Here is a 26,899-nt window from a genome sequence, read left to right as displayed (position 1 = left end):
TGTAAACAGGAGAATTCCTGGGGCCACATATGCATGTCCAAATTAAACAGAATATGCAGAAAGCATCAGGGAGGCCCCTAAGCTTTGCCCTATGACTGTTCTCTAAACTCCTTGAACAGTGAAGCCCTGAAGGAGAGCACTCACACAGGTCACTCTACATGCAAAGCCACAAAGGAGTTTTCTTCCTGCCCCCCCTCCCCACCGCGCCCCTTTTTTTTAAGCTCCTGGCATTCAGGAAACGTCTGTAAAAACACTAGCTGGGTATAAACTTCAAGCACAGAGAGTCCAATTCCAGCAATGACATGCTAAAATATCGAAATGTCTAGGTTTCAGAGAAAAAAAAGCTTACGAATCATACAAAGAAGAAGCAATGGCCCGGGTAAAGGAGAAAAATCAAAGCATTATAAATCACCGATGGGAGAAGCAGACATGAGATATAAGACTTTTTAAAAATGGTCTGAAATATATGGAATAAAAATAAATAATGGGGGAACATATGTTAAAATAAATTTAGTTTGAAATGCTAGTGATCAATGAAAGGGAGAGGTAAGGGGTATGGTACGTAAAATTTTTTTTTTCTGTTTTTGTTTTATTTTTCTGTTGCCTTTCTATTTCTTTTTCTGAATTGATGCAAATGTTCTGGGAAATGATCATGATGATGAATATGCAACTATGTGATGATATTGTGAATTGCTGAGTGTATGTGTTGGGAATGTTTGTGTTTCTCTCTTGTAATTTTTTTTTAATTAATAAAAAAAAATTTTTTAATGGTCCTAAATATGCTCTAAGAATTAAAGGAAAACATGGATAAGGCAGTAAAGGAAAACAACAGATAAACACAAAGAGAGCTAGAAATCATGAAAAGGAACCAAACAGAGCTGAAGACCACAGTAACATAAATTTAAAATTCCCTAGAGGGGTTCAATACCCTGTGAACCTGGCAGAAGAAAGAATCAGTGAACCTGAAGCTGAGACCATTAAAATCATTCATCTGAGGAGAAGGAAGAGTGATGAAAAGTGAACAGAGCCTGAGGAACCTGTGAGAAGCCATGAAGCACACCAACACATGCATTCTGGGGCCTCAGAAGGAGAAGAAAGAAATGGACAGAATATTCAAAGAAATAGTAGCTGGAAACTTCCCAAATTTAACAAAAGACATAAATATACACAACTAAGATGTTCAGGAATGCCAAAAAAGACAAACATTAATAGATACAAACTGCAACTTATTATAATTAAATTGTCAAATGCAAAAGATAAAAAGAAAATTCTGAAAGTTGAAAGAGAGAAGCAATGTATCAGGTACAGGCAACCTCAAAATAATTAAGTGCCAATTCTTACAGGAAATCATGGGAGGAGGAAGACAGTGGGACAGCATTTTTAAGGTGCTCACAGCAGAATCTGCTAACCCTAAATCCTACACCCAGCAAAGATGTCTTTCAAAATAAGGAGCGATTAAGACATTACACAAAAGCTGAGGGAGTTCTTCACCACTAGACCAGCCCTACAAGAGATGTTAAAGAGTGTTCTGCAGGGGCAGGCCGCGGTGGCTCAGCGGGCAAAGTGCTTGCCTGCCATGCCGGAGGACCTCGGTTCGATTCCCGGCCCCAGCCCATGTAAAAAACAAAAAAACAAATAAACAAAATACAATAAAAACAAGAAGACGTTTCCCTTTCTTCCTTCCTTCCTTCCTTCTCTCTGTCTTTCCTTCCCTTCCTCCCTCTTTAAAAAAAAAAAAAAAAAAAAAAGAGTGTTCTGCAGGTTGAAAGGAAAGGACAATAGGCAAAAGATCAAAGCTGAATGAAGAAATTAAGATCTCCAGGAAGAGTAACAATACAGATAAACACACAAGCTGGCCAATACCATTCCATTTTTGATGTTTAACTGTGCTTTTTATGCCCTACAGGAGCTAAAAGGTGAATGCATAAACACCGTAACTCAGTGATTTTTGGACTCAATGTATGAACATGTAATCTGTGACAAAAACTACTTGGGGGTATGTGATAAAGGTGTATAGGAATACAATTTATGTATATTTTTGAAGTTGTCAGTATCAGAGCAAACAAGATTGTTAAAGATTTGGTAGGTTAAAATTTAAGCACCATGGTAACTACAAAGCAAATATTGGAGATTATGCAAGCTCAAAGAGACAGAAATTAGAGTATAGGTTGCCAGGGGTGGGAAGCAGGGAGAATAGGGAAGTTAATGCATAATGGTGTAGGGTCTCCATCTGGGGAGATGAGAAAGTTTTAGTAATGAAGGGTGTGAGGGTACTGCAATATTGTAGATGTGACTGAATCTATTGGACAGTATGCTTGGTAGTGGCTGAGATGGAAAAGTTCATCTATGTTTCCACAATTCAAAAAAAAAAGAACTAAAGAGACAATAATAATTAAATGCAATACATGATCCTGTGTGGGATATAGCAAAGGAGAAGAAAAGGCTCAAAGGGACATTATTGCAAATAGGAAAAAATTATATCAATGTTTCTTGAACTTGATAATGTACTTAAGGTGGAGACATAAGTGAATATCCTTGATCTTAAGGAATAAAAGGGTGGCTTTTCCCTTCAGGGGTGAACAGCACCCGTGGCAGTGTAAATTGCCAAGAAATTTGTCAAAGTTGAACTGAATGAATGAGTTTCTCACTAGTGAGCTAGCTGAAGATGGATATTCTGGAGTTGGGGTTACACTACCCAGTACAAAAATCATTATTCTGGCCACTGGGATACAAAGTGTTCTCAGTGAAAAAGGCCTATATATCTGGGAATTAACTGTTCAGAAGAGGTAAGAAGTTTGGACTTCCTAGACTCAATACAGAGCTTTATGCGGAACAGGTGGCCACCAGAGGACTCTATGCCATAACCCAGGCAGAGTCTCCACCTTACAAACTCCTAAGAAGGCTTGCTATGCAGAGGGCCTGCAATGGTGTGCTGCAGTGCATCTTGGAAAATGGGGCCATGGGCTGAAAGGGCATGGTGTCTGGGAAACTCCAAGGACAGAGGGCTAAACCTATGAAGTTTGTGGACAGCCTAATGATCCAGAGTGGGGGCCCTATTAACCACTATGCTGATATCGCCACGTGCTGCTCAGATAGGGTGTACTGGGCATCAAAGTGAAAATCATGCTGCTCTGGGACCCAAGGGCAAGACTGGTCCTGAGAAGCCTCTGTCTGAGCACATGAGCATCATGGAACCCAAAGATGAGATCTGGCTCACCACTCTCATCTCAGAGCTGGCTGCCATGCTCCAACAGGTCCATACTGCATAAAAGGGTACCCTTGGTAGCTGGATCTGGAGCTGGGATGTTGTTTTTAAAAGTCTTTTAATAAGTGCATTAAAAAAAAGAAGAAGAAAGAAAGAAAGAAAAAGTATTTGCAAAGTATCCTTGAGGGACTAGGGAAAAAGGTGGAAATATTAAACTTTCCCACTTGGGGAAGTACCTGATGTTCCCCCAAGCACTGGAGACTGCCAAGTTGATGGGCCAGGTTCTCAATCTTAGGGCTTGCCCTTATAAAACTTATTCCTGCAGAGGAGAAGCTAAACCTCCTTAAATTTAGGTATAAGAGTCACCCCCAGAAAACCTATTTTGTTGTTCAGATGCCCACATCTCTCTCTAAGCCAACTTGGCAGGTGAACCCACTGCCCTCCCCACCAAGTGAGACATGAATCCCAGGGTTGTAAATCTCACTGGCAATGTGGGACATGACTCCCAGGGATGAGCCTGAGTTGGCCCTAGCAATTTGGGAGTGAGAAAGTCTTCTTGACCAAAAGGGAGAACAGATAAATGAAACAAATTAAAGTCTCAGTCGCCGAGAGATTTCAGAATCGAGAGATTATCTTGGAGGTTATTTTTATACATTATACAAATATCCCTTTTTAGGTTTTGGTGTATTGGGGTAACTAGAGGGAACCTGAAACTCTTGAACTGTAATCCAAAAGCCTTGATTCCTGAAGATGACTGAATAACTAAAGAGCTTTTAAGATGTGACCGTGTGATTGTAAAAACCTTGTGACTGATACTTCCTTTACCCAATGTGTGGACAGCTAAGAAAAAAAAAAAAAGGACAGAAAATAAATAAATGATCAGGGATGAGATGTTTTGCATGTTCTTTTTCACTTTTATTTTTATTTATTTATATGAAATGAAAATGATCAAAATTCTATTGTGATAGTAAATGCACAGCTATAGGATACTATGAACCACTATCGTGCACTTTGGATGGTTATATGGTATATGAATATATATCTCAATAAAAAAACTATACAGAAAAAAAGTCCTTTAATAAAACTTTTTTAAAAGGTCAAAAAATAAAAAATAAGGGTGGCATATGGGAACTCTATATTTTATGCATGATTCTTCTCTAAACCTGTAACTTCTCTAATAAAAAAAAGACCAAAAAATAAAAAATAATAGAAGAAGTAGAAGAGAAAAACAGAAATATACATGGTAGTATTAAGTGTTCAATGAACATGATGTATACAACCTACACTCATGTATGTGTTCAGATAATGGATAGACAGATGAATCGATAGCTCTCTATATCGATAATACAAACATGCTATTATCCTGTAAGTTTAAAAATATTCCAAACTAAAAAGTCATAAAAATTAAAATTATTATTATATGTAATAAATATCAGTCAAATAAGTTGATTTCACCAAACCTGTTTTTCTCATCTGTACAATGAGCATCCTACCATAGTACCCATGCCATCCAATCTCAATCGGTAGTGGAAATCAAATACAATAAGAAGCTTTAATTGGGAACAAACCTGTGGTTCTACTTTATTGAAGGGTGTACTAATGTCTTGCCAGAGCTGGCATTAGTGGTATAATTAAACTGAATATGGGAGGCTTCATTTGATCACCAAGGAAAAAAGGAAATCAACTCAGAAGACAGAAGTCAGAATGGAACGAAACAATATAAGAAAAGAGAACTATTTTCTGATGGATATAAAACTTTAAATACTGAAAACTAAGTATAGCTGAATATAATAACTGTCTCAAAGGGTGGTCACTTCTTAAAAAAACTGTAAGATTTATGTACAATCTGCAACATAAGTATACACAATATAGAAAAAAATGCACAAAAGTGAAATCGGATATGTCAGAATGATTCATCTTTTCTCCAAAATATTTTTTTCCACTTTATACCTATTCCACAGAATACTCATCCTTCCTTGTCTCAGTTCACAAACATAAGAGGTGACTTAGGTATGAAACACCCCAATTAACCAAGCAGCTAAGCCAAATAAACCTAGCAGTCAGCAGGACTAACAGCCAGAAAGCACTCATGTTCACGACATTGCTTTATCGGTTTTATAACTGCACAAGTACCAGAAGGAAAAATAACCCCCAAACTTCAAAAAGCATCTTACCAGGGTGATGTCTCGGGAGGCGGCAGCTGCACTCATATGCAAACTAGGCTGCCTCACAGAACTGCTGCAGTCGAGTGCTCGAGCGAACGTTCCAACAGCACTGAACAAACCACAGAAATAATGGGGAAAAATTAAGTCTCTGTTGTTTCCTATGTTCGAAAAAACATGTTTGAGTAATGAATGAAAATCTGTCAAAGAAAAGTCAAAACAGTTTTTAAGAACCAAAAAGTATCTTCTAAAGACTTAATAATTGACAAGCCAATTAACCATGCATAGATAATTATAATTAAATCAAGAAAGGGTAGTCTGTGTGGGCACAAAGACAAAAGGGGAAGTTGGTATTCAAATTTGCTCAGAAATGAATGAAATCAAGGCAGGATGACAGAATACGCCTATAATAACTGAAGATGAAAAGGTGAGTTAGCTGCAGAGCTTATCTATTATTGCAAAGTAAATTCTGACCACTTTGTTAGCCTGAACTGTTAAATTTCAGCAACATTTTTTTTTCAAGTGAGGTATAGCAACCTCAACCTTTGAGGGTTCAATATATAGATTTCTGCTAAAATCCTATGAATTAAGAAAAAAAAAGACTAACACACACTGATTTTCATGTAATGATTTTGAAGGCATTCCTATCTATGAAGAACTCTGACCTCAAGTATGATGCATGAAATGAGGATAAGCCTCGCAGCTGAGGAAGGAATTAAAAAAAAAAGGTTTAATTAAAATATAACATACACGCAGAAAAGTAACAAGGTATGGCTATTTAATTATTGCAAGGGAAAGCACCCGACTTTCCGTGAGCCAGGCCAAGAAACAGACTGTGACTGGCAGCCTGAAGACTGCCCAGGCTCCTCCCCAATCACTAATCCTGTCCAAGGGGAATCACCATCCTGCATTCTAACATCAAAGACTGGCTTTGCTCATTTTAAACTTTAAACAGAATCTCACAGTATGTACACCCTTAAAATCTGGCTTCTTTGGTTCAAAATTATGTTTGTGAAATTCATCCATATCATAGGCTGTCACTGTGTTCATTTTCTCTGCTATCCAGCATTCCTAAGTATAATTCCCCATTCCCACCCTCAATGTATTTAACCAGGCTATTATCACTGGGCATTTGAGTTGTTTCCAGTTTGTGGCTACCACAAATAGCGTCCTTAATGGCATCTGCATATAATCTTTGCCGCACAGGTGTATGCATATCTGCTGGGCATATATTTAACAGTGAAACTTGAGGGACAATTGTGTTGTATGATAACAGTTTTCCAAAGCAGCTGTACCAATTTGCATTCCCACCAGCACAGTTCTGGAGTGCTGTTTGCTCCACGTCTTCACCAGTGCTTGGCACTGTCATGTCTTAAATTTTAACATTTTCGTGAATGTGGAGTTGTATCTGATCGTGGCCTTAATTTGCACTTAAAAATTTAAAAAAAAAATTTTTTTTTTTTGAAAAGGATATTAGGTGCATTTCTTGGTGCCCCACACATGGGCTTCAAGAAAAAGGAAAACATACAGTCTTTGGCAATCAGGAAAAAGAAGATACAAAATACAAATCAAATTTGAAAACTGTAATGTCTTCAAAATAATCCATAATTACGGTAACCTGTCTGGAGCCTTTGGCTTCATCAATAACTCATTTCTAGTCCTGAATCTTCAGTGTCTTCTATTCCACTGACTGGCTTCTCCTCAACAATGTACATCGAATCCCTACTCAGTCACTGAACGGTTAGGTGTACGGGTTCCAGAGCCCAAATGCCAAGCCAATAGCTGTGTGACTTCCATGCTGAGGGGTTCTACAAAAAGTGCTGGGTCATTTTTTTTAAAGAAATAAAGTAGTATAAATTTGTTAAGAGCTCCCTATACACATTTTCAAATGCCATTTCCCTCTCTGCCTTCACAGATATAACAACTTTCTTAAATTTCATTTTCTCCAAATTTTTGTACTTACACTACATATATATGGATCAGCTAATGAAATAAAACATTGTTTTGCACATTGTAAATCCTTCATGAATGATTAGTCTCTTGTACCCTCATTCAGCATTATTTTTCAGATATATCTCTTTGCTTCATAAAACTTCTGATTCACTCATTTTAATTGCTGTAAAGCCATAATGCACTGTATGATTATCTCAATTAACCAATCAATTGCCTGTTTATAGACGTCTATGTTTATCCACTTTTCCATTATTACAATGCTATAATGACCTCATTTACTTTCTGCTTGATGGCAATTTTCCCCATAAGCATCATTTACTGCTTTTTTTTGCATGGGCAGACACCGGGAATTGAACCTGGGTCTTCAGCATTGCAGGCGAGAACTCTGCCACTGAGCCACTGTCACACCACCCACATCATTTACTTTTTTTTTTTTTTTTTTTTTTTTAAAGGAAAGACAGAGAGAAGGAAGGAAGGATAGAAGGAAGGAAGGAAGGAAGAAAGGGAAACATTTTTTAAACATTTTCTTGTTTTATTGTATTCTGTTTCTCCGTTTTTGTTACATGGGCTGGGGCCGGGAATCGAACCGAGGTCCTCCGGCATAGCAGGCAAGCACTTTGCCCGCTGAGCCACCGCGGCCCGCCATCATTTACTTTTATCATTAAAAAAAATCACACCCTATTAATTTTCAGAAGGAGGGCAGGAGAAAGGAAGGAAGGAAAGGAATCCAGCCTTAGAGCTCTCAAAGGAAAACCCTATGCTTACTGATAGGGCTTAATATAAAACATGGACTGAAGAACATTGTTACTCATGCATGGGTGCACTAAGAGGAATTCAGGTTACACATTCTTACTGATACCTCACAATTAACCACATCTAGAGTAAAGGAGACCACTGCTTTAAAGATGCAGGATTTCAGTTGTTGAATTCTTCCTTAAACTTTTATATAATGTTTCATTTTTTTTTACAAGGAGCATTTGTTATTGTCGTAATCATTAAAGGTAATAAACCAGTTTTCATTTTTAAAACAAGAAATTAAGTGTTATTAAATCCTATCCTATATAAGTGGTAAGATTTATTATATACTAGGCTTTCTTACATAATCAGGAAAATAATAACACACCAATGAAAAAGTAGACTGCAAAGAATGGAAGAACATATTTCCATAAATTCTTTTATAAAAAGAAAAAAATATTTCTTACTTCAATAGTGCTATACTCACCGTGCTACAACTAAAAACTGGTCAATCTGTCGATCCGTAAGTGGGCTATTTGGATCCCAAACTTTAACTTCCAATTTTGACTGTTCCCTGTCATCGGATTCTCCTGCCCAGGAACAAAGGAAACAGAGCTGCATTACGCACAAGGTGTATAATGTCACATGGATGGCTGACGACTACAGTCACCGGAACTGCTTAAATGTCAGGTAAATGTTCATGGTTTGGGTACACACTTTGGGGGAGCCTGAATACAACAATTTGTAAAGTAAACACTGATGATAATACAACCAAACCAACCATGACATCTTTCTTTACTCACTAACATGTATTCCCTGAGTACACATGTGTGTGAGACACTAAGCCTCATGCTGTGAGTGATTAAAAGGCAAACAAGAAGGCACTCCTGCTGGAAGAGGCTTAAAATTAATGTTTAAATAACTAAAAATTATGTCCAAATATTAGAGAAATTATGTCAAGCTAGCTAGAGAACAACATTATAAAAGAGGTGCTATTTCTGCTGCGATCTGAAGGGTATGAATTCACTGATGGGGGAAAGGATTTAAAAAAAGAAATAAGAAAACGAACAAAGTCATGAGGTAACAAATGTGATAGAAAAATAGCTCATTTTTCCACACGCACACTAAAGGCAATGAGAGCAGCTAAAAAGAAGTAGGCTAAGAGCATATTACTGAAGATTCTGCAGGCTCAGCTGATTGGATTCTGTCTGGAGGTAATGAGAAGAACCGCTTATTTAGTAGAGGACTCACAAGACCAGAAACAATACTTCAACTTTCATACTTACCTAGGATATAATTTGCTCTACAGAGAAACCTGATGAAGATTTGATAGCTATGCTATCAAACTCCTTTAAGAGTGTCAGGTGGAAGTAATAAGGGGTTGAAACACAGCAGTGAGAGTACTGATGGAGAGCAGAGAAGAAATTTAGGAATATTGGTGATGGACTGCATGTGGAGGGCAGATTTCAGTTCTGAGAGCTCTATGGATACTGTTGGCTGTTGGCTTTAACAAAGAAGGAAGACAAGGAGGAGGGATGGGTATGGGAACGACGAAGATAATGCAGGATGATTTGTTTTAGGAACAGGTTATGAGGAGTACATGGCCGTTGGACAGTACTCAATGCCAGAACAAAGGATAATAATGGAAAGACCTGAGAGTCAGTCGGAGTTTACAGTTACGGATTTCCTGCTAGGCTAGGAGTTCTCTGATGATGGGGACTGACTTTTGGCTTTGCTTTTGACCACTTCATCTCTATGCAGAGAACTTTGCACCAAGAGAAAAACTGTCTGAAACCAAACATTCCCTGATGTCTCCAATGTGCTCAGTCCTGAGGTAGGAGCAAGCTGGAATCATTGGCCCCAACAGAGAAAAGTCAGAAGACAGAATCAGTTATTCCACCTGCAGACTCCTAAGGCAGCTATGCTGTCAAGTCGGGACTTGCCATCCTGACTCTTGTTCAAAGGCAGGAAAAGGAGAGAGCAATTCTTATTCCCAACCTAAAGAAGTACAAGCAGAGGAAAGAAAGTACTAGGCCAAAAAGATCTACAATGTGAAAGGATTTCATTTTTCATTGTTTTTGTTCCCAATTCTTAGTCAAGACATTCAACATTAAGTTTATTTGTAAAAACTGGTCAAAACCCAAAATGACTTGCAAGTTGCAAACTGCACAAATCTTGGGGGAAAAAAACAACACACACACACAATTTCATTCCCCCAAATCTTAAAATATGCCATAAGTATATTTTTAAAATAGTAATGGCAAAAATAAATGCCTGAACCTAGCAGGAAGATCAGTTAATACTTGATCTCCTTAAACCCTGAGCTCTGGCTTCCTCCACTGAGATGAAGGTAACTGTGTAAAATTTCAACAAAATTCAAAATTGGTTCCAGGGATAGTGGTTATGGTAGCATAACACTGTGAAGGTAATTAGCAGCATTGAAATACAGATCTGAATGTGATTAAAAAGGTAAATATGTTAGACTGTATACATGGAAACAATAAAAATTAAAACAGAAATCCATGGAACTACACTACAAAAACAGTGAACCCTAAACTAAACCATGGACTGTAGTTAACAGTACAATTATAAAAATGTGGCATCATCAATTGCAACATGTTTTACACCAATGCAAGGTGCTGGTGGTGAAGGGGTGTGTAGGAATCCTGTTTTATGTGCATAACTAGTCTATAAACCTGTAACTTCCCAAATAAAGAAAAAAAAGTAGGATCCAGGTTATGGCTCCTTTTTTTTGCTGTTGTTAAAACACTGGGAGAAATATCTTCACTGCCCCTTTGTCTGCATGTGTAACTATCCCCATAACACAAAAAATGCCAGTTTTTGAGGCCACTCAACCAGCCACTACTTACATTAAAAAAGGACTTCATTTCTATAGAATTTCCACTCCCACCTCCCCCTTAAATTCACTTTATCTGGGAGAACTCCTGCTTGATTGCTAGGAAAAATCACTTATGAATAATGCAATTTCCACGCTTACTGACACTATTTTTTAATCTGTTGACTGTATTTGAGTTAATTCAAGTTAAATAAGCACATTGAGTAGCAGGGACTATGCTAATTTAATACTTTCACACTCAAAGACAGACACCAGAAGTCCATAAATACTGACAACAGTAGTCATCGATAGCAGTAGACAGCAAAGGCAAGTGAAGAAGTGTAGCAGCTATCATCTACTAAATGCTGGATGCTGTGCTAAATGTTTCACAAGAACGACTTCATTTGATCACCACACTATGATCTATGCATATTATTATTATTACCTTTTAAAATAGAAAGACATGAAAACATAGAAGGGCTAAATAGTTTCCCCAAAGTTACTTAATTAAAACACAGTTTACCCAGGTTTTTACCCAAACCTGTAAATCCAGAATCATTTTTACAGCTTTGCTTATATATTAATTAAATATATAACAGAGACTTCTTTCTTAAAATTCCAGTGTTACAATACAGCTAAATAACAATTAAAAAATTTCTATGGAAAACCTCCATGAAAGATTTAAAATCTCAAAGAAATCTTTACCTAGTTTGCAAACCACATACTGATCTTTCCAGATCTCAAGAGTTTGTTAGATGGTACATAGCCATAAGTGAATTTTCAAATTTCAAAGCCACATAAAAATGTATCTGCCAGCAAGACTAATGACACAATGATGTCTTAGAATCCAGTATAGACACATTCACAAGGAGGCAAGCTTGCAATGCATTCTGGCTCGGAATTGCTCCTGCAGCAGATTTAGCATATTAATTCAAGTTCTGCATCTCAGGTCAATGAAAACTGCAATCGGGCCACTGGTTGAACCACAGCCACTCAAAAGAGCATCAATAGGGTCAGTGAGCACAGACTGCAGCAAGCCCTAAATACCTGTTCTTGCATCTGATGTTTTCTACTACTTAATTTCACTGCAACCAGGTACTGGCCACGTAGGGATGTTTCTGTAACAGCAATGCCTGTGTTTCTCTACTGGTTTAGCCATTAAGAGTTAGCCTCCTATTCCCTGTGCCCTGAAAATACATTAATCAGAAAAAAGGAAGAAGTGTTCCTTTCAACCTGGCAGCTAGTTGGCTGCCTAATTACAAGTGAAAGAAACATTTTAGATACATCACGTTAGCCTGAAATAGTTCAAATTGACTTCTCCATGGTGAAAAACCTTGTATTTTTCTCAAGAAACTACAAGCATGGTGTTTGTCTGTGTTAAAGAGGACTACTAAAAACCTTCTGAAAAGCCCAAAGTAGGCTTGGGAAAGGGAAAGAACATTCTCTGTTTCTGTTTAGGCTTTCATCATTAAAATAACAGCTCTTCCTGACTGTGATCTCAAGAAAAATGGAAGATATTTTTTTCTGGTGCTAGTCAAGCTGATTATACACTTCATTTGGGAAAATAAACATGAAGGAACATGCAGAAAAACTAAAAGAAAGAACTAAGAGGGACGACTAGCCTTACCAGATTAACACATACCACAAAGCATCTATCTAACAGAAGAATTAGAACAAGAACAGATAAACAAACTAAGTGGACAGAAGAGAAACCTCAGAAACAGACCCAAGTACAACTCAACATTACAACACAATCAAACAGAACCTAAATGGGGCCTGGAAGGGTGGAAATTGACAAATTAATAATAAATGCCAACAGGATGAAAAAAATCTGTAAGAATAGTGACTGCCAAAATTTTTTAAAAGAATAATGAGGGGAAAACGTGTCCTACCATTAAACAAAACATTAAGACGAGACAGATTAAATAAATACGGATCTACCACACAATGGAACGCTGCACTAAACACAACTCTGTGGACACCTGTGTGTTTATCTGTGTAACAAGCAGTCTGGAAGAACATGTTAATAACCATGGTTATTGGCAGGGCATTTGATCTGAGGAACTGCTTTTCCATTTCCAGTGTTAGTGCATTTTGTACAACCTTTGTATTGCTTATAAGATAAATTTTAAGATTTAAAAATGGAACAAAGCAAGGAGAATAAAGTGGAGCCCTTTATTACTCTGGGTGACAAAGGTCTTCCCCGCAAGCCACTTCCAATTGTGCAGAGCTTGTTTGGGGCCTGCCTGTGTGATGGAGAGACGACCTTGCAGGAGCTGCAGGGGGCTTCAACTTGTACCCGTATCAATCCAAAGTCCACTGGGGAGCCTCAAGGGGCTCCAGGGGGGTCTTCTCTCCTACTTCACCCGTTACAAGCTGAATTATCTCATCTGCGTTGCATAGTATGCATTAAAAGAAAAGGTTCTAGTGCTTGAAGAAAGTTCGTAAACCACTTGCCCAGAAGACTATCAGGAGAAACATAACGTTAAAAGTCAATGAATACTTGTTAATGGACTGTAAGACATATTATAGAATTACTGTCATTTCTCAAATACAAAGAAGGCCTTATAAATCCCATAAATGCCCAAATGCCAAAAGCTATTACCAAAAATTCCTCCTTCCTGGAAAATAAACCTCCAGTACCTCTCAAGTCCTTTTTGGGCAGGGTTGTAGAGGAAATCATTCCACTCTATGTATTATTTTGTTTCCTAAAATATCTTTAACACTCAGTTATCACACTTCATAAACTTTCTTTGTCCTGGACTCTCATAAGCCACCCTTGGGCACCCCACCCTTTGCTGGAGCCCTGACTACCATTTCCCAGCTGGCATAACTGGGAAGAGCCCTCTCCTGTTCCTAAATTCTAATTATAATTCATGTCTAACTCTTGGGAAAACAAACAAACATATTACATATACATATACATCAATTTCAAGCTACATCACTTTCCAAGATATGCCATGCCATTTGGCTTTGTACTTTTGAGAGAGAAATATTATATTTAAATAGTTTTTCAAATAAATGGGAACTCCTGAGATGCCACAATCTGACTTTTCAGCCCATGCTTACTTGAAACATCTTCACTTCATTACTTCACTCAGCATTTATCTTTACATCAGCAATAACAAAAAATTTCTAGACTTGTAAGCTTAGTTTTCTGCTCAGTGCTAAGGAGAAGATCACACAATCATTAGCTTGGACAGCCCAAAATATTTAAAGTTAAACAATAAAACAACATAAAAAATTCCACCACCAGTGTGGTCTGCAGCAGTTCAAAGAAGTGAAAGGAAAGGCCTCGTGGGGAAGGTAGGAGTTAAGTTGGGTCTCTGTGCAGGCAGCCCTTGATAACCCTCCAGAAAAACACTAGGGACTTTCTAGGTCTTTGGCCTGTGCACAGATGGACTTGCTGAAGTAATACTAGGAGGGCATATATATTTGCCAGAAACTCACAAAACTATACACTATAAAGGATGACATTTACTGCATTAAATTATACTTTAAACACACACACACAAAAATCCAAAAGTTGTGGTGATTCAATAGAAAGTTAAAACAAATTACCATATGGCCAAGCAGTTTCCCTTTTAGTTATGAACACAGGAGTAAAAAGCAGGGACTCCAAAAGACACTTGTATACCAAAGCAACATTATTCACAATAGCCAAAAGATGGAAACAACTCTAGTGTCCATCAACAAAAGGATAAATATTGTAGTATTCCACTTACATGAAATATCTAGAATAAGCAAACTCATAAAGACAGAAAGTTGATTATAGTTTAACAAGGGCTGAGGGAGGTAGAGTAAGAAGTTAATGCTTAATGGTTGCAGAATTTCTGTTTTGGATGATGAAAAAGTTTAAGTAATGGAAGGCAGTAATGTAACAGAACATTGTAAAAATAATAAATGCCAATAAGCTATACACTTAAAAATTGCTAAAATGGCAAATTTTATGTTACGCATATGTTACTACAGCTAAAACAATCCACTTGTAAAATGATGTAAGTATTTTGGGAGAAATTTTGACATTATATAGAAAATGTAAAGCGCACATGCCCTGTGCAATTCCACTACTAGGAACATATTTTCTAGTTACACTTGCAATATGGAAATTTTCCATTATATAAAATGATATTCAATACAGCACAGTTCATAAAATTTTAAAAATCAACTTTTATTTTCTTTAAATAAAACAATAGTGAACACTTAGGTACATGCTATTATAAATCTAACAGCAACCATTAGGAACTATAAACACTAAAAGTTATTTCCAGAAGACAAGCTGACTTGCATAGGTCAGAATGTCAGTAAATATTCTCTCTCAATATGTAATAAATTGATATACATTATTCGATCTATTAAAAACTTCCGAACAGTTGACTACAGATACAGTATTCTGTTCTCTAAGTTTAGAATAACTCTCCTTAATACCTAAGGTTATGAAAATACAAAAGTCTGCAAACTAGCACTATTCACAACCACCCCATTTCACCCCCAGGGGACACCAATGTGTACTATGGGTTAGAAATTCCACGAGTATTTGTTGCTTTAACTTTTCAGCATCTGTTTTCTAGAAGTATGAAAAGGTAAAGAAGAAGAACTTATGGAAGAGTTCACAAATTTTAATACTCAAACTTCAGAAACAAAAGTAGAGGCCTTTCAGTGCATAACACAAACCCTAAAGACTTTAAAGGGAAAGATAAATTCTACATTTATGCATGACACAAGATATGCTTAAATATAAACTATTAAATTTTTTTAAAAGTCAAATTAAAAAGTGTTAGAGGGGTTATTTGCAATACTTGTGGACACAGGGCAAGTACCCTTAAGATTGAAAGAGCTCTTGCCAATAAATTTGAAATAGGAAAATAATACAACATAAAATGCACAAGAAACTTACAGAAGAACTAAAGACAAATATAACCTCAACTTAAAAAAAAATTAAAACAATAAGATATCAATGGTTGCTTACTACAAAGAAAAAATGAAGGTGGGAAAAAAATCAGTGTTGGTGAAGGCACCTGGTTTTCTCACACATAAATTAATACCGCGTTCTTGTAGGGCAAATGAGCATTTTCAATATTTAAAATGTACATACCCTCTGACTTTCAGAGTGTTATGCCCCAAAAAATAGTTACATGGCCAAAATATAGGTTCAGATTTTCCATTAGCATTATTTGTAATATCAAAAAGTGTTAAGACATCTAAAAGGAAATTATGATATATCCATGCAAACATATGAATTCACTAAAGAGGAAATTCATCAAAAAACAAAAGAGAGAAGTTGAAGAATCTGTATAGAGAAGATGCTAAAGGTACATGGTTAAGTGAAAAGAAGCAAGCTGCAGAGTAACAGGTACACCTTGCCACTACACATGTGCCACGCCCAAATGGATAAGCCAAGGTATGAATAACAACGAAAAGCAAAGCCAAGTTAGAATATTAATTAAAAATGTGCTTGGAATGAAGGAAAGGACATAGCTTTCATTTTCTACATTATATATTTCCTTGTATCTGTGTGTTAATTATTAACAGTAAGAATGGTTTACTTTTGAAATCAAGAAAATAAACACACAGTCATAACAAGAGAAAGAAAGAAAAATCAAGTATTGCTAGGAAGATCTGTTTTTCAAATGCAAGGCCCTGAACCTTGCCAGTGCATATAGGACCCAGATCAGCCAAAATCCCCAACAAAATGTAACCATTCGCTAGTTTCCATGCCTACTTGATCTACACAGCTTAAATGGATTAAAAAACTCCACGGCATCAGTGTGTCACATTAACACTAAGATGCATATCAGTTACTTCTTAAAGCTGTATTTAAAAGAAAAATAGTCACAGAAGTCATAAAAATGTGAAACCACAAATGAAGAACTGGTCAAGTAACTTATTTTCCTGTTGTTTGTTCAAGAGCTCATGACTTTCAAACTTTATCACAAAAGTTGCTTCTTCAATGTGAGAGCAAGAATATATGAGGTTCAAAAGAAAGCAATAAATATTTTGTTTTCATAGAACTTGAAACCCAAAGAAAAACATACCTTCTAAAAGCATTTCTGGAATGTCTGCTTGATATCTAGGTCCCACTCTGATTTCACCTTTGTCAGCTAATAATGTTTTTACTGAGGGGTCATAAACCAGTGAGTAGAAAAAGGTATCCTGAAAAAAATGACATATAGTTTAATTAATACCTCATTTTTTAAAAATAAAGGACTAAATCTAATGCCACAATAATGAAAGCATAAAAATTCAGAATGTAGAACTTGTGGAATTATAACTTATAGTTCAAAATCTGTTTTATAACTACATGTTAAATTGTACTTTGCAATTTCTCACTTTCCTGCATGTATATTTCACAATAAAAAATGTTTAAAAAATTCCAAGTGGATAAGTGTATAAAACTTCATTTCAGTGAGTATATTCACAAATCTTTAAGAATACAGTGCTACTGTCATCCTGTAAAATTGTACAAAAGTCCAGGCAAAAGAAATAGTTTACAATAAAGGTAGATCAGAGAGTTATGTTATTTGTTTTAGTCTAAAGAAAGCCATGAATTATTCTAAAACTGGATTTGAAAGTTTGCAAAGTTCAAACACCTGAAATTAAAAGAAATCATATGATCTAAAGTCCATTACATAGAAAGGGTGGCCTTCATAAATACTAGGGGCTCTTACACCTGTCCACCCCACATTTTTTAAAAATATTAAAATGCACACCCAACTCACGTTAAACTAAAAGCATGGCACTTATACATAATTATTAAGATGTCACTTTGTACACACTTAATTAGTATAAGTTATAATTAGGCAGTTCTCCCTTGAAATTCTGAAGCATCCACATGTATCCACATGATGATAGGTGTAGTACTAATGGTAGTGTAAAAACTCATGCTTACCTATCTACAGATAAGCATTCTAACATGAGCTTATACCACCATTAGTACTACACCTGTCAAACTCTCCAACAGTGCCTTAAAAGCTCAAAAGCCCTAGTTACAAAGCCTAATGGATAAAATCACCTGACTGCCAGCTTCAGCTGCATTCTGCCACCTGAAACAACGGGACTCTGTCTTCTGCCTCCCGCTGGGCTGTCTTTAACTTTTCTATACTATATCCAGGAAAGCCCTATCCCGACCAGCAGCTCTTTGCCAAGACCGAGCCAAGCAAGCTGTCAAATTCTCAAGCTCTCTTCTTAGGGCTCTTACATACTGTGAGATAAAGGAAAAGGAGAAACCCAATACCATCCATTGAGCGATTCTGTGATGTATTTTAATCGCAGGTCACCGTTAGGAGAAAAGACTAAACTGAAAAAGAACTGTAAAATAAATCATTGGCTCCCACCAGATTTAAAAGTAGAAATAACTTGAAGTAACTTTTTTTTTTAAGTAAAATTGTAAAAAAAAATAAAATAAAAAGAAAAAGAAAAGAGTAGAACATATGGAATAAAAGTAAATAATAAGGGGAACAAATGTTAAAATTTTAGTTTGAAATGCTAGTGGTAAATGAAAGCAAGGGGTAAGGGGTATGGTATATATAACTTTTTTCTCTATTATCGTTTTATTTCTTTTTCTGTTGTCTTTTTATTTCTTTTTCTAAATCGATGCAAATGTTCTAAGAAATGATGAATATGCAACTATGTGATGATATTAAGAATTACTGATTATATATGTAGAATGGAATGAAATCTTATTGTTTTGTTTGTTTGTTGTTAATTTTTTTAATTAATAAAAAAAAGGTTTTCAACTAAAATAAAGTTTTACCTTATTACCAGAAAAAAAAAATACAGAGTTCCCATAATCCACCTTATAGTCAACGACTTGCATTGGTGGGTACATCTGCTACACCTGACAAAAGCGTACTTACATAATTATACTATTAACTATAGCCCATGGCTCAACTTCACTGTGTTGTACACTTCCATGGATATATATTTTTTAATTTCTATTCCACAATATACATACAACCTAAAATCACCCCTTTTAACCACATTCAACATATAATTCAGCAGCTGTTAATTGCATTCACAGTGTTATGCTACCATCACCACTGTCCATTACAAAACCCTTCCCATTACCCCAAACAAAAATTCTGCACCAAGTAAGTATGAACTCTCCATTCCCTATCCCCACCCCGTCACCTGATAATGTATATTCTAGGTTATGAAACTCTGAATTTGCTTATTCTGTAGCAGGCAGGCCTTGCCCTCTTTCTGGTTTAGCTGTGCTCTCTGTGGAAAATCCCCAAACCCCTCTCCTTGCAGGCAAGTGAGATAAGGTTCATTTCCTGGTGTAGAAACCCCCTCCCCTAGCCTTCAGGACTGGTAAAAATGCACAAAGGCAAAAGAAGACATTCCTGGGGTGGGGGCCCCTCAACGGTTCAGCTCTGGGCCATTCTCAACTTAAATCAGCCAGTTGTGTACCTTATCTTTATCATGTCAAAAAGTCTATAAAAGCTAAGGTTGCCTTTTGTTCCGGACTCAGACTTTTGAGGTGACTTAGTTGGGCCCTCTTGCAAACAAGCTAATAAAACCTGCTTCCGAAACTGTAGATCCTTAGTCTCAGCCTGTTCTAACTTCGCAGAACGTTCCTGGAGGCCCTCGTTCCTGGTTTTTGCGCTACCATTCTACTTATAACATATTAGTTACATCAGACAGTATTTGTCCTTTTATGACTGCCTTATTTCATTCAACAAGATGAAAATCCTGTTCATTTTCATGGGTAAATAATATTTCATCCTAATAAACCACATTTTGTTTACCCATTCATCTGTTGATAGACATTTAAGTTGCTTCTATCTTTTGACAATTGTGAATAATGCCACTATTAACGAATATCTTTTTGAGATTCTGCTCTCAGTTCTTTTGAGTATCTACCTAGATGTTGGAATGCCAAGTTGTATGATAATTCTGTATTTACCTCTCTGAGGAATTGCCAAACCATAGTGGCTGCGCCATTTTACATTCCCACCAGCAATGGATGAGCGATACTATTTCTCTACATCTTCTCATATGCGCATAATGCTCATAATTTTCCTCTTTTCTTTGTAAATAATACCAATTCTAGTGTGTGTGAAATGATATCTCATTGTGGTTTTCGTTTGCATTTCCCTAATGGTTAATGATGCTGAACGCAATTTCATGTGTTTTGGCCTTTTTTTTCTTTTAGGTGTTATGGTCTGCGAATCGAACTCAGGTCTCCTGCATGGAAGGCGAGCATTCTACCACTGAACCACCCCTGCACCCTTCTTTTGGCCATTTATACATCTTCTTTGGAGAAATGTTTAATCAAGTTTTTGTCCATTTTTAAATTGGGTTGTGGGTCTTTTTGTTGTTGAGTAGAAGAATTTATTTATATATTCTGGATATTAAACCCCTATAAGATACAGGGTCTCCAAATATTTTCTCCCGTTGAGTAGCCCATCTTACTTGTGTTAAAGTCCTCCAATGTACATAAGTTTTTAATGTGATGAGGTTTCATTTATGTTTTTTCTTTTGTGGAATAAACTTTCTGTGTAAAGTCAAAGAAATCACTGCCTAGCACAAGGTTCTGAACATGCTTCCCTTTGTTCTAATTTTTTATTTATTTGTAGTTCCAATGGATTGAATAAAAAATTTTATTCTGATATCATGCATACATTCTAAAATGTTTTCTTTTCTTTTCTTTTTTTTTTAGAAGTATATTTCCTGTTTAAGGATACAGTATAGCATATGTCACCTTTTTGATATTGATTTCTGATTTGCTGCAAAGTTCGTCTGCCACTTTGGTGGGGATGGTGTGGGGGTGTTTGCTGTTGATTTTCCTTGTAACAGTGTTTTGAGGTGCACATAGTTCAAATTCTTATTTGCTGCATTTTTTTAAATTATTATTAATTAAAAAATTTTTTTAAATATAACACCAAACAAATGCAAACAGTCTCAACTTTTGATCATTGCGTTCAACATAATCAGTAATTCACAATATCATCACATACTCACATATTCATCACGATCATTTCTTAGAACATTTGCATCTATTCATAAAAAGAAAACAAAAAAATTCATGCATACCATATCCCTTACCCCTCCATTTCATTGATCACTAGCATTTAAATCTAAATTTATTTTAACATTTGTTCCCCCTATTACTTATTTTTATTCCATATGTTTTACTATTCTGTTGATGAGGTAGATAAAAGGAGCATCAGACACAAGGTTTCACAATAACACGGTCACACTGTGAAAGCTATATCATTATACAATCATCTTCAAGAAACATAGCTACTGGAACACAGCTCTACATTTTCAGGCAGTTCCCTCCAGCCTCTCCATTACATCTTGACTAACAAGGTGATATCTATTTAATGCGTAAGAATAACCTCCAGGATAACCTCTCGACTCTGTTTGGAATCTCTCAGGCATTGACACTTAATTTTGTCTCATTTCACTCTCCCCCCTTTTGGTTGAGAAGGTTTTCTCAATCCCTTGATACTGAGTCTCAACTCATTCTAAGGGTTTTCTCAATTCCTTGATGCTGAGTCCCAGCTCATTCTAGGATTTGTGTCCCATGTTACCAAGATGGTCCACACCCCTGGGAGTCATGTCCCATGCAGACAGGAGGTGGGTGATGAGTATGCTTGTTATATTGGCTGGAGAGAGAGGCCACATCTGAGCAACAAAAGAGACTCTCTTGGGGGTGACTCTTAGGCCTAATTTTAAGTAGGCTTGACCTGTCCTGTGTGGGGTTAAGTTTCATGTGAACAAACCCCAAGATTGGGGGCTTAGCCTACTGCTTTGGTTCTCCGCAATGCTTGTGAGAATATTAAGAATTCAACTTGGGGAAGATGAATTTTCCCCCCTTTTCACCACTCCCCAAAGGGGACTTTGCAAATACTTTTTTACTCACTGTTTAAATCACTCTGGGATTTATCAGGGCATCACTCTGGACAAACCAACAAAGTCTCATGTCCTACTCAAGGTTCCACGTACTTATGGTGTTCAATTAAACTGTCTACATAAGTTATATTAGGAAATGCACTAGTCAAAATATAAGTTTTGTACCAAATAAATATTTTTTGCTTTAGTCTCATACATAAGTTGAAAATTTTAAATATTAATTACCATCTATTTTCATCACCCTGCAGTAATGGCATTCCTTTGTTCTTCCTCATGCAGAAACATTTTTAAAATTTGTACATTTAGTCACCATCATTATACACTCTAGGCATTCCTAGATGATACCATGTCAGTCTTTATCGTCTATCTTTCTTCCTGATTTCATTTGTGCCCCGAGCCTTCCTCCCTCTATCATTTTCACATTCAGCTTCATTCAGTGTTTTAACTTAATTGTATTACAGTTAGGTAGTATTGTGCTGTCCATTTCTGAGTTTTTACATTCAGTCCCGTTGTACAATCTGTATCCCTTCAGCTCCAATTATCCAATATCTTACTCTATTTCTATCTCCTCATGATCTCTGTTACCAACTGAAATTCTCCAAGTTCATTTACTAATATTAGTTCATATCGGTGAGACCATATAATATTTGTCCTTTTGTTTCTGGCTAATCTCACTCAGCATAATGTCCTCAAGGTCCATCCATGTTGTTACATACTTGATAACTTTATTCTGTCTTACAACTGCATATTCCATTGTATGTATATACCACAGCTTGTTCAGTCACTTGTCTGTTGATGGACATTTTGGCTGTCTCCATCTCTTAGCAATTTAAATAATGCTGCTATTAACATTTGTGTGCAAATGTCCATTAATGTCCTTGCCCTCACGTCCTCTGAGTAGTTACCTAGCAATGGTATTGCCAGATCATACGTCAATTCTATACTTCGCTTCCTGAGGAATCACCAAACTGCCTTCTACAGTGGTTGTACTATTTTATATTCCCACCAACAGTGGATAAGTGTGCCTCTTTCTCCACATTCTCTCCATAACTTGTAATTTTCTGTTTTATTGATAATGGCCATTCTGGTAGGTGTGAGATGATAGCTCATTGTAATTTTTTTTTAATTAATTAAAAAAAAATTAACACAACATTTAGAAATCATTCCATTCTACATATGCAATCAGTAATTCTTAATATCATCACATAGTTGTATGTATGATCATCATTTCTTAGTACATTTGCAACGATTTAGAAAAAGAAATAGCAAGACAATAGAAAAAGAAATAAAATGATAATATAGAGAAAAATAAAAATAAAAAATACCAAAAAATATATAAAAAAACAAACAAACAAACAAATAACCTACAGCTCAGATGCAGCTTCATTCAGTGTTTTAACATAATTACAATTAGGTAGTATTGTGCTGTCCATTTTTGAGTTTTTGTATCTAGTCCTGTTGTACAGTCTGTATCCCTTCAGCTCCAATTACCCATTATTTTACCCTGTTTCTAACTCCTGCTGGTCTCTGTTACCAATGACATATTCCAGGTTTATTCTCAAATGTCGGTTCACATCAGTGGGACCATACAGTATTTGTCCTTTAGTTTTTGGCTAGTCTCACTCAGCATAATGTTCTCTAGGTCCATCCATGTTATTACATGCTTCATAAGTTTATTCTGTCTTAAAGCTGCATAATATTCCATCGTATGTATATACCACAGTTTGTTTAGCCACTCGTCTGTTGATGGACATTTGGGCTGTTTCCATCTCTTTGCAATTGTAAATAATGCTGCTATAAACATTGGTGTGCAAATGTCCGTTTGTGTCTTTGCCCTTAAGTCCTTTGAGTAGATACCTAGCAATGGTATTGCTGGGTCGTATGGCAATTCTATATTCAGCTTTTTGAGGAACCGCCAAACTGCCTTCCACAGTGGTTGCACCATTTGACATTCCCACCAACAGTGGATAAGTGTGCCTTTTTCTCTGCATCCTCTCCAGCACTTGTCATTTTTTGTTTTGTTGATAATGGCCATTCTGGTGGGTGTGAGATGATATTTCATTGTGGTTTTGATTTGCACTTCTCTAATGGCCAGGGACATTGAGCATTTCTTCATATGCCTTTTGGCCATTTGTATTTCCTCTTCTGAGAGGTGTCTGTCCAAGTCTTTTTCCCATTTTGTAATTGGGTTGGCTGTCTTTTTGTTGTTGAATTGAACAATCTCTTTATAAATTCTGGATACTAGACCTTTATTTGATATGTCGTTTCCAAATATTGTCTCCCATTGTGTAGGCCCAGGAAGCCGTGTGTGTGGAAGGGGCTCCGGTCGCCGGCCACCACGGCTTGGGGAACCGCAGATCCGAGGCTCCCAGCTGGCCCGGGAAGCCACGCGTGGGGGAGGGGCGCCAGCCGCCGCGGCTTGGGGAACTGCCAAACCAAAGCTCCCAGCTGGCCTGGGAAGGAGGGAGGGAGGGGCTACGGCTGCCAGCCACCGCAGCCCGGGGAAGCGTGCGCCTCTCGGGGACCTCACCGCAGCGGAGTCTCTTAGGCGGTCCAGCCGGTCCAGAATGGGGTACGCTGTGTGTCTGGTCTCTGTCGTGGCTCCGGGAGCTGTTCTGTACTGTTTCTAGTTCTTTAGTAGTTGTTCTAGAGGAGGAACTAAGACCCGCGCGCCTTACTAAGCTGCCATCTTCTCCGGAAGTCCCTCATTGTGGTTTTGATTTGCATTTCCCTAATAGCCAGGAAAGTTGAGCATCTTTTCATGTGCCTTTCAGGCATTTGTATTTCCTCTTCTGAGAAGTGTCTGTTCAGGTCTTTTGCCCATTTAGTAATTGGGTTGTTTGTCTTTTTGTTGTTGAGTTGAACAATCTCTTTATATATTCTGGATACTAGACCTTTATTTGATATATAATTTCCAAATACTGTCTTCTGTTGCGTAGACTGTCTTTTTATTTCTTGACAAAGTTCTTTGATGCACAAAAGTGTTTAATTTCGAGGAGTTTCCATTTATTTATTTATTTATTTCTTCAATGCTTGTGCTTTGGGTGTTAAGATCTAGGAAACCGACTCCTATTATATGTTCAGAGGTTTTAAATTACTAATCTGATCTCTTTACAAGCTACTGATTTGTTGAAATCTTCTGTTCCTTCTTGAGTCAGTGTAAGTAGTTTGGGCGTTTCTAGGCATTTGTCCGTTTCTTTGAGGCTATCTATAATTTGTTGGTTGTACAGCTGTTTACAGCATTCTCTGATAGTTCTTTTTATTTCACTGAGCTTGGTAGTAATATCCCCCTTTTATAATTTCTGATTTTAGTGTTTTCTGACCTCTCTCTCTCTCTTTTTCTTCTTTTTCATCAGTATACCTAAAAGTCTGTCAATTTTATTAATCTTTTCACAGAACCCAAATTTTGGTCTCATTGCTGCTCTCTCTGTTGGGTTTTATTCTCAATTCAAATCTTCTGTTGTTTCCTTACTTCTGCTTGTTTTATGTTTATAGTTTGTTCCTCTTTTTCGATTTCTTCTCATTTTGAGGTTAGATCTCTGATTTGAAATCTGCCTTTTTAATGTAAGAGTTTGGGGCTCATTGATCCTCTCTCCTTTTCTAACACAAGAGTTTGGAGTTATTAATTTTCCTCTTAGCACTGTCTTTTTGCGGCTTCTCATAATTTTCATTTTCATGCATCTCAAGGTATTTCCTACTTTCCCTTCTAATTTCCTTTTGAACCCACTGGTTTTGTTTAAGAGTATGCTGTTTAATTTCCACATATTTGTGAAGTTTTTGTTTCTCCCTTTGCATTGATTTCTTGCTTCATTCCTTTGTATCAGGAGAGTGCAAGATGGCAGCTTAGTGAGGTGTGGATATAGTACGTCCCCAGAACAGCTACTAAATAGCCAGGAACAGTACAGAACAACGGCTGTGGCCATGTCAGTGACCGGACACACAGTGTACCCCAGTCTGGACCAGCTGAACCAGTTGCAAGCCCCCCACAGAACCATAGTACCCCAAGAGGTGGCAGCCGGCACCCCACCCCAACAGCCTGCTTCCCAGAGGGCAAATGAAAGGGACTTAACTAGCAGCAGAGGCTGACTGCAACTAAGCTCCAACTGTGGACTTAATTCACAAATTCTGACTACTAAAAATAGACCCCCAGATCAGCTGAACCTTGTCAAAGTGGAGGTTGCTGATTTTTGCCCCAGCACCAAGGGGGCAGGGCTGATGAAAAAAAAAAAAAAAAGAACCAGAAGGTTTTTGGATTGGATAGCACATAATATGTGAAAGGATCTGGGCCCTGAAGGAAAGGAGAGGGCACACAGAACCTGGAGATACACAGAGCAAAGTACCAACTTAAGCTCTTGATTGGCAAACCCGAGAAGGATTTTTCTCTTTCATCTTTGTGGCTGTGTTTCTACAAAGCTTTGATTCCCTTTCGATACAGCAGCAGGGCTTCTCAGTCTGCAACTGCCCCAGGCATAGGCAGAAACAAGCTTGTTTGAGCGCTTGTCTGGAGCCTGTGCCTTCCCTGGGAAAAGAGTGGGGCCAGTTCAGGTAGAATCCCTCCCTCAAGGAATTCAGACCCCAGGGTTTGGAAAATTGAAGTGATTAAAGCTAGCCTACAACCTCTCCTCTGTCACAACCTTGCCCCCATCAGGGAGAGTCTGCTAAAGTTAAAGGTACACCATCACCTTATGCTGGTGGGATCCGCAGCAGAAAAGCACCACATACTAGGCAGGATAGGAAAAACACAGAGTTCAGAAACTTCAGGGGAAAGTCTTTCAACCTGCTGGGTCTCACCTTCAGGGAAAACTGATGCAGGTGACTCTTTCCTCCTGACAGGAGGCCAGTTTGGTCTGGGAAAATCTGGCAGGGGTCTGTAATACCTAAGTAGACCCTCTGAAGGGTGGGAAAAGGCACATACAGGCAGGGCAAGAAACAAAAGAACTGAAAAATTCTGGTCTGTTAAACAAAACCTAAGCTACAGGTCCAGAATAAACTGAACTGAATGTCAAAGAAGATAGACAACAAAGCCATCCAGCAAGAAAACCGTAGGTAAAAGAAGTGAAAACAATCTCCAGAATAAACTAATTATGGTAATTAAATGCCTAGACACCAGCAAAAAATAACGAATCACACTAGGAAAATTGAAAA

At 37.3% G+C, this 26,899-nt stretch overlaps 1 protein-coding gene and 1 pseudogene across 6 annotated transcripts in view; one reads left to right on the top strand and one right to left on the bottom strand.

Annotated features, from left to right (window-relative positions):
• MTA3 (metastasis associated 1 family member 3) overlaps positions 1-26,899 on the bottom strand; it is a 218,975-nt gene that overhangs the window by 77,536 nt on the left and 114,540 nt on the right. For all 6 annotated transcript variants that reach the window (XM_077134094.1, XM_077134089.1, XM_077134090.1 and 3 more), the window contains 3 exons: positions 16,927-17,044; positions 8,543-8,645; positions 5,380-5,479 (listed from right to left, as the gene is read on the bottom strand). In XM_077134094.1, the coding sequence (XP_076990209.1) occupies positions 5,380-5,479; positions 8,543-8,645; positions 16,927-17,044 (321 nt within the window). The remainder of the gene's footprint in view (positions 1-5,379; positions 5,480-8,542; positions 8,646-16,926; positions 17,045-26,899) is intronic.
• Positions 2,632-3,269, top strand: LOC143661646 (small ribosomal subunit protein uS3 pseudogene; annotated as a pseudogene).

The sequence above is a fragment of the Tamandua tetradactyla genome, chromosome 17 (assembly GCF_023851605.1).
Source record: "Tamandua tetradactyla isolate mTamTet1 chromosome 17, mTamTet1.pri, whole genome shotgun sequence".
Taxonomy (NCBI): Eukaryota; Metazoa; Chordata; class Mammalia; order Pilosa; family Myrmecophagidae; genus Tamandua; species Tamandua tetradactyla.
The sequence above is the reverse complement of the archived record's forward strand: the minus strand, read 5'-3'. Positions and strand labels throughout refer to the sequence as shown.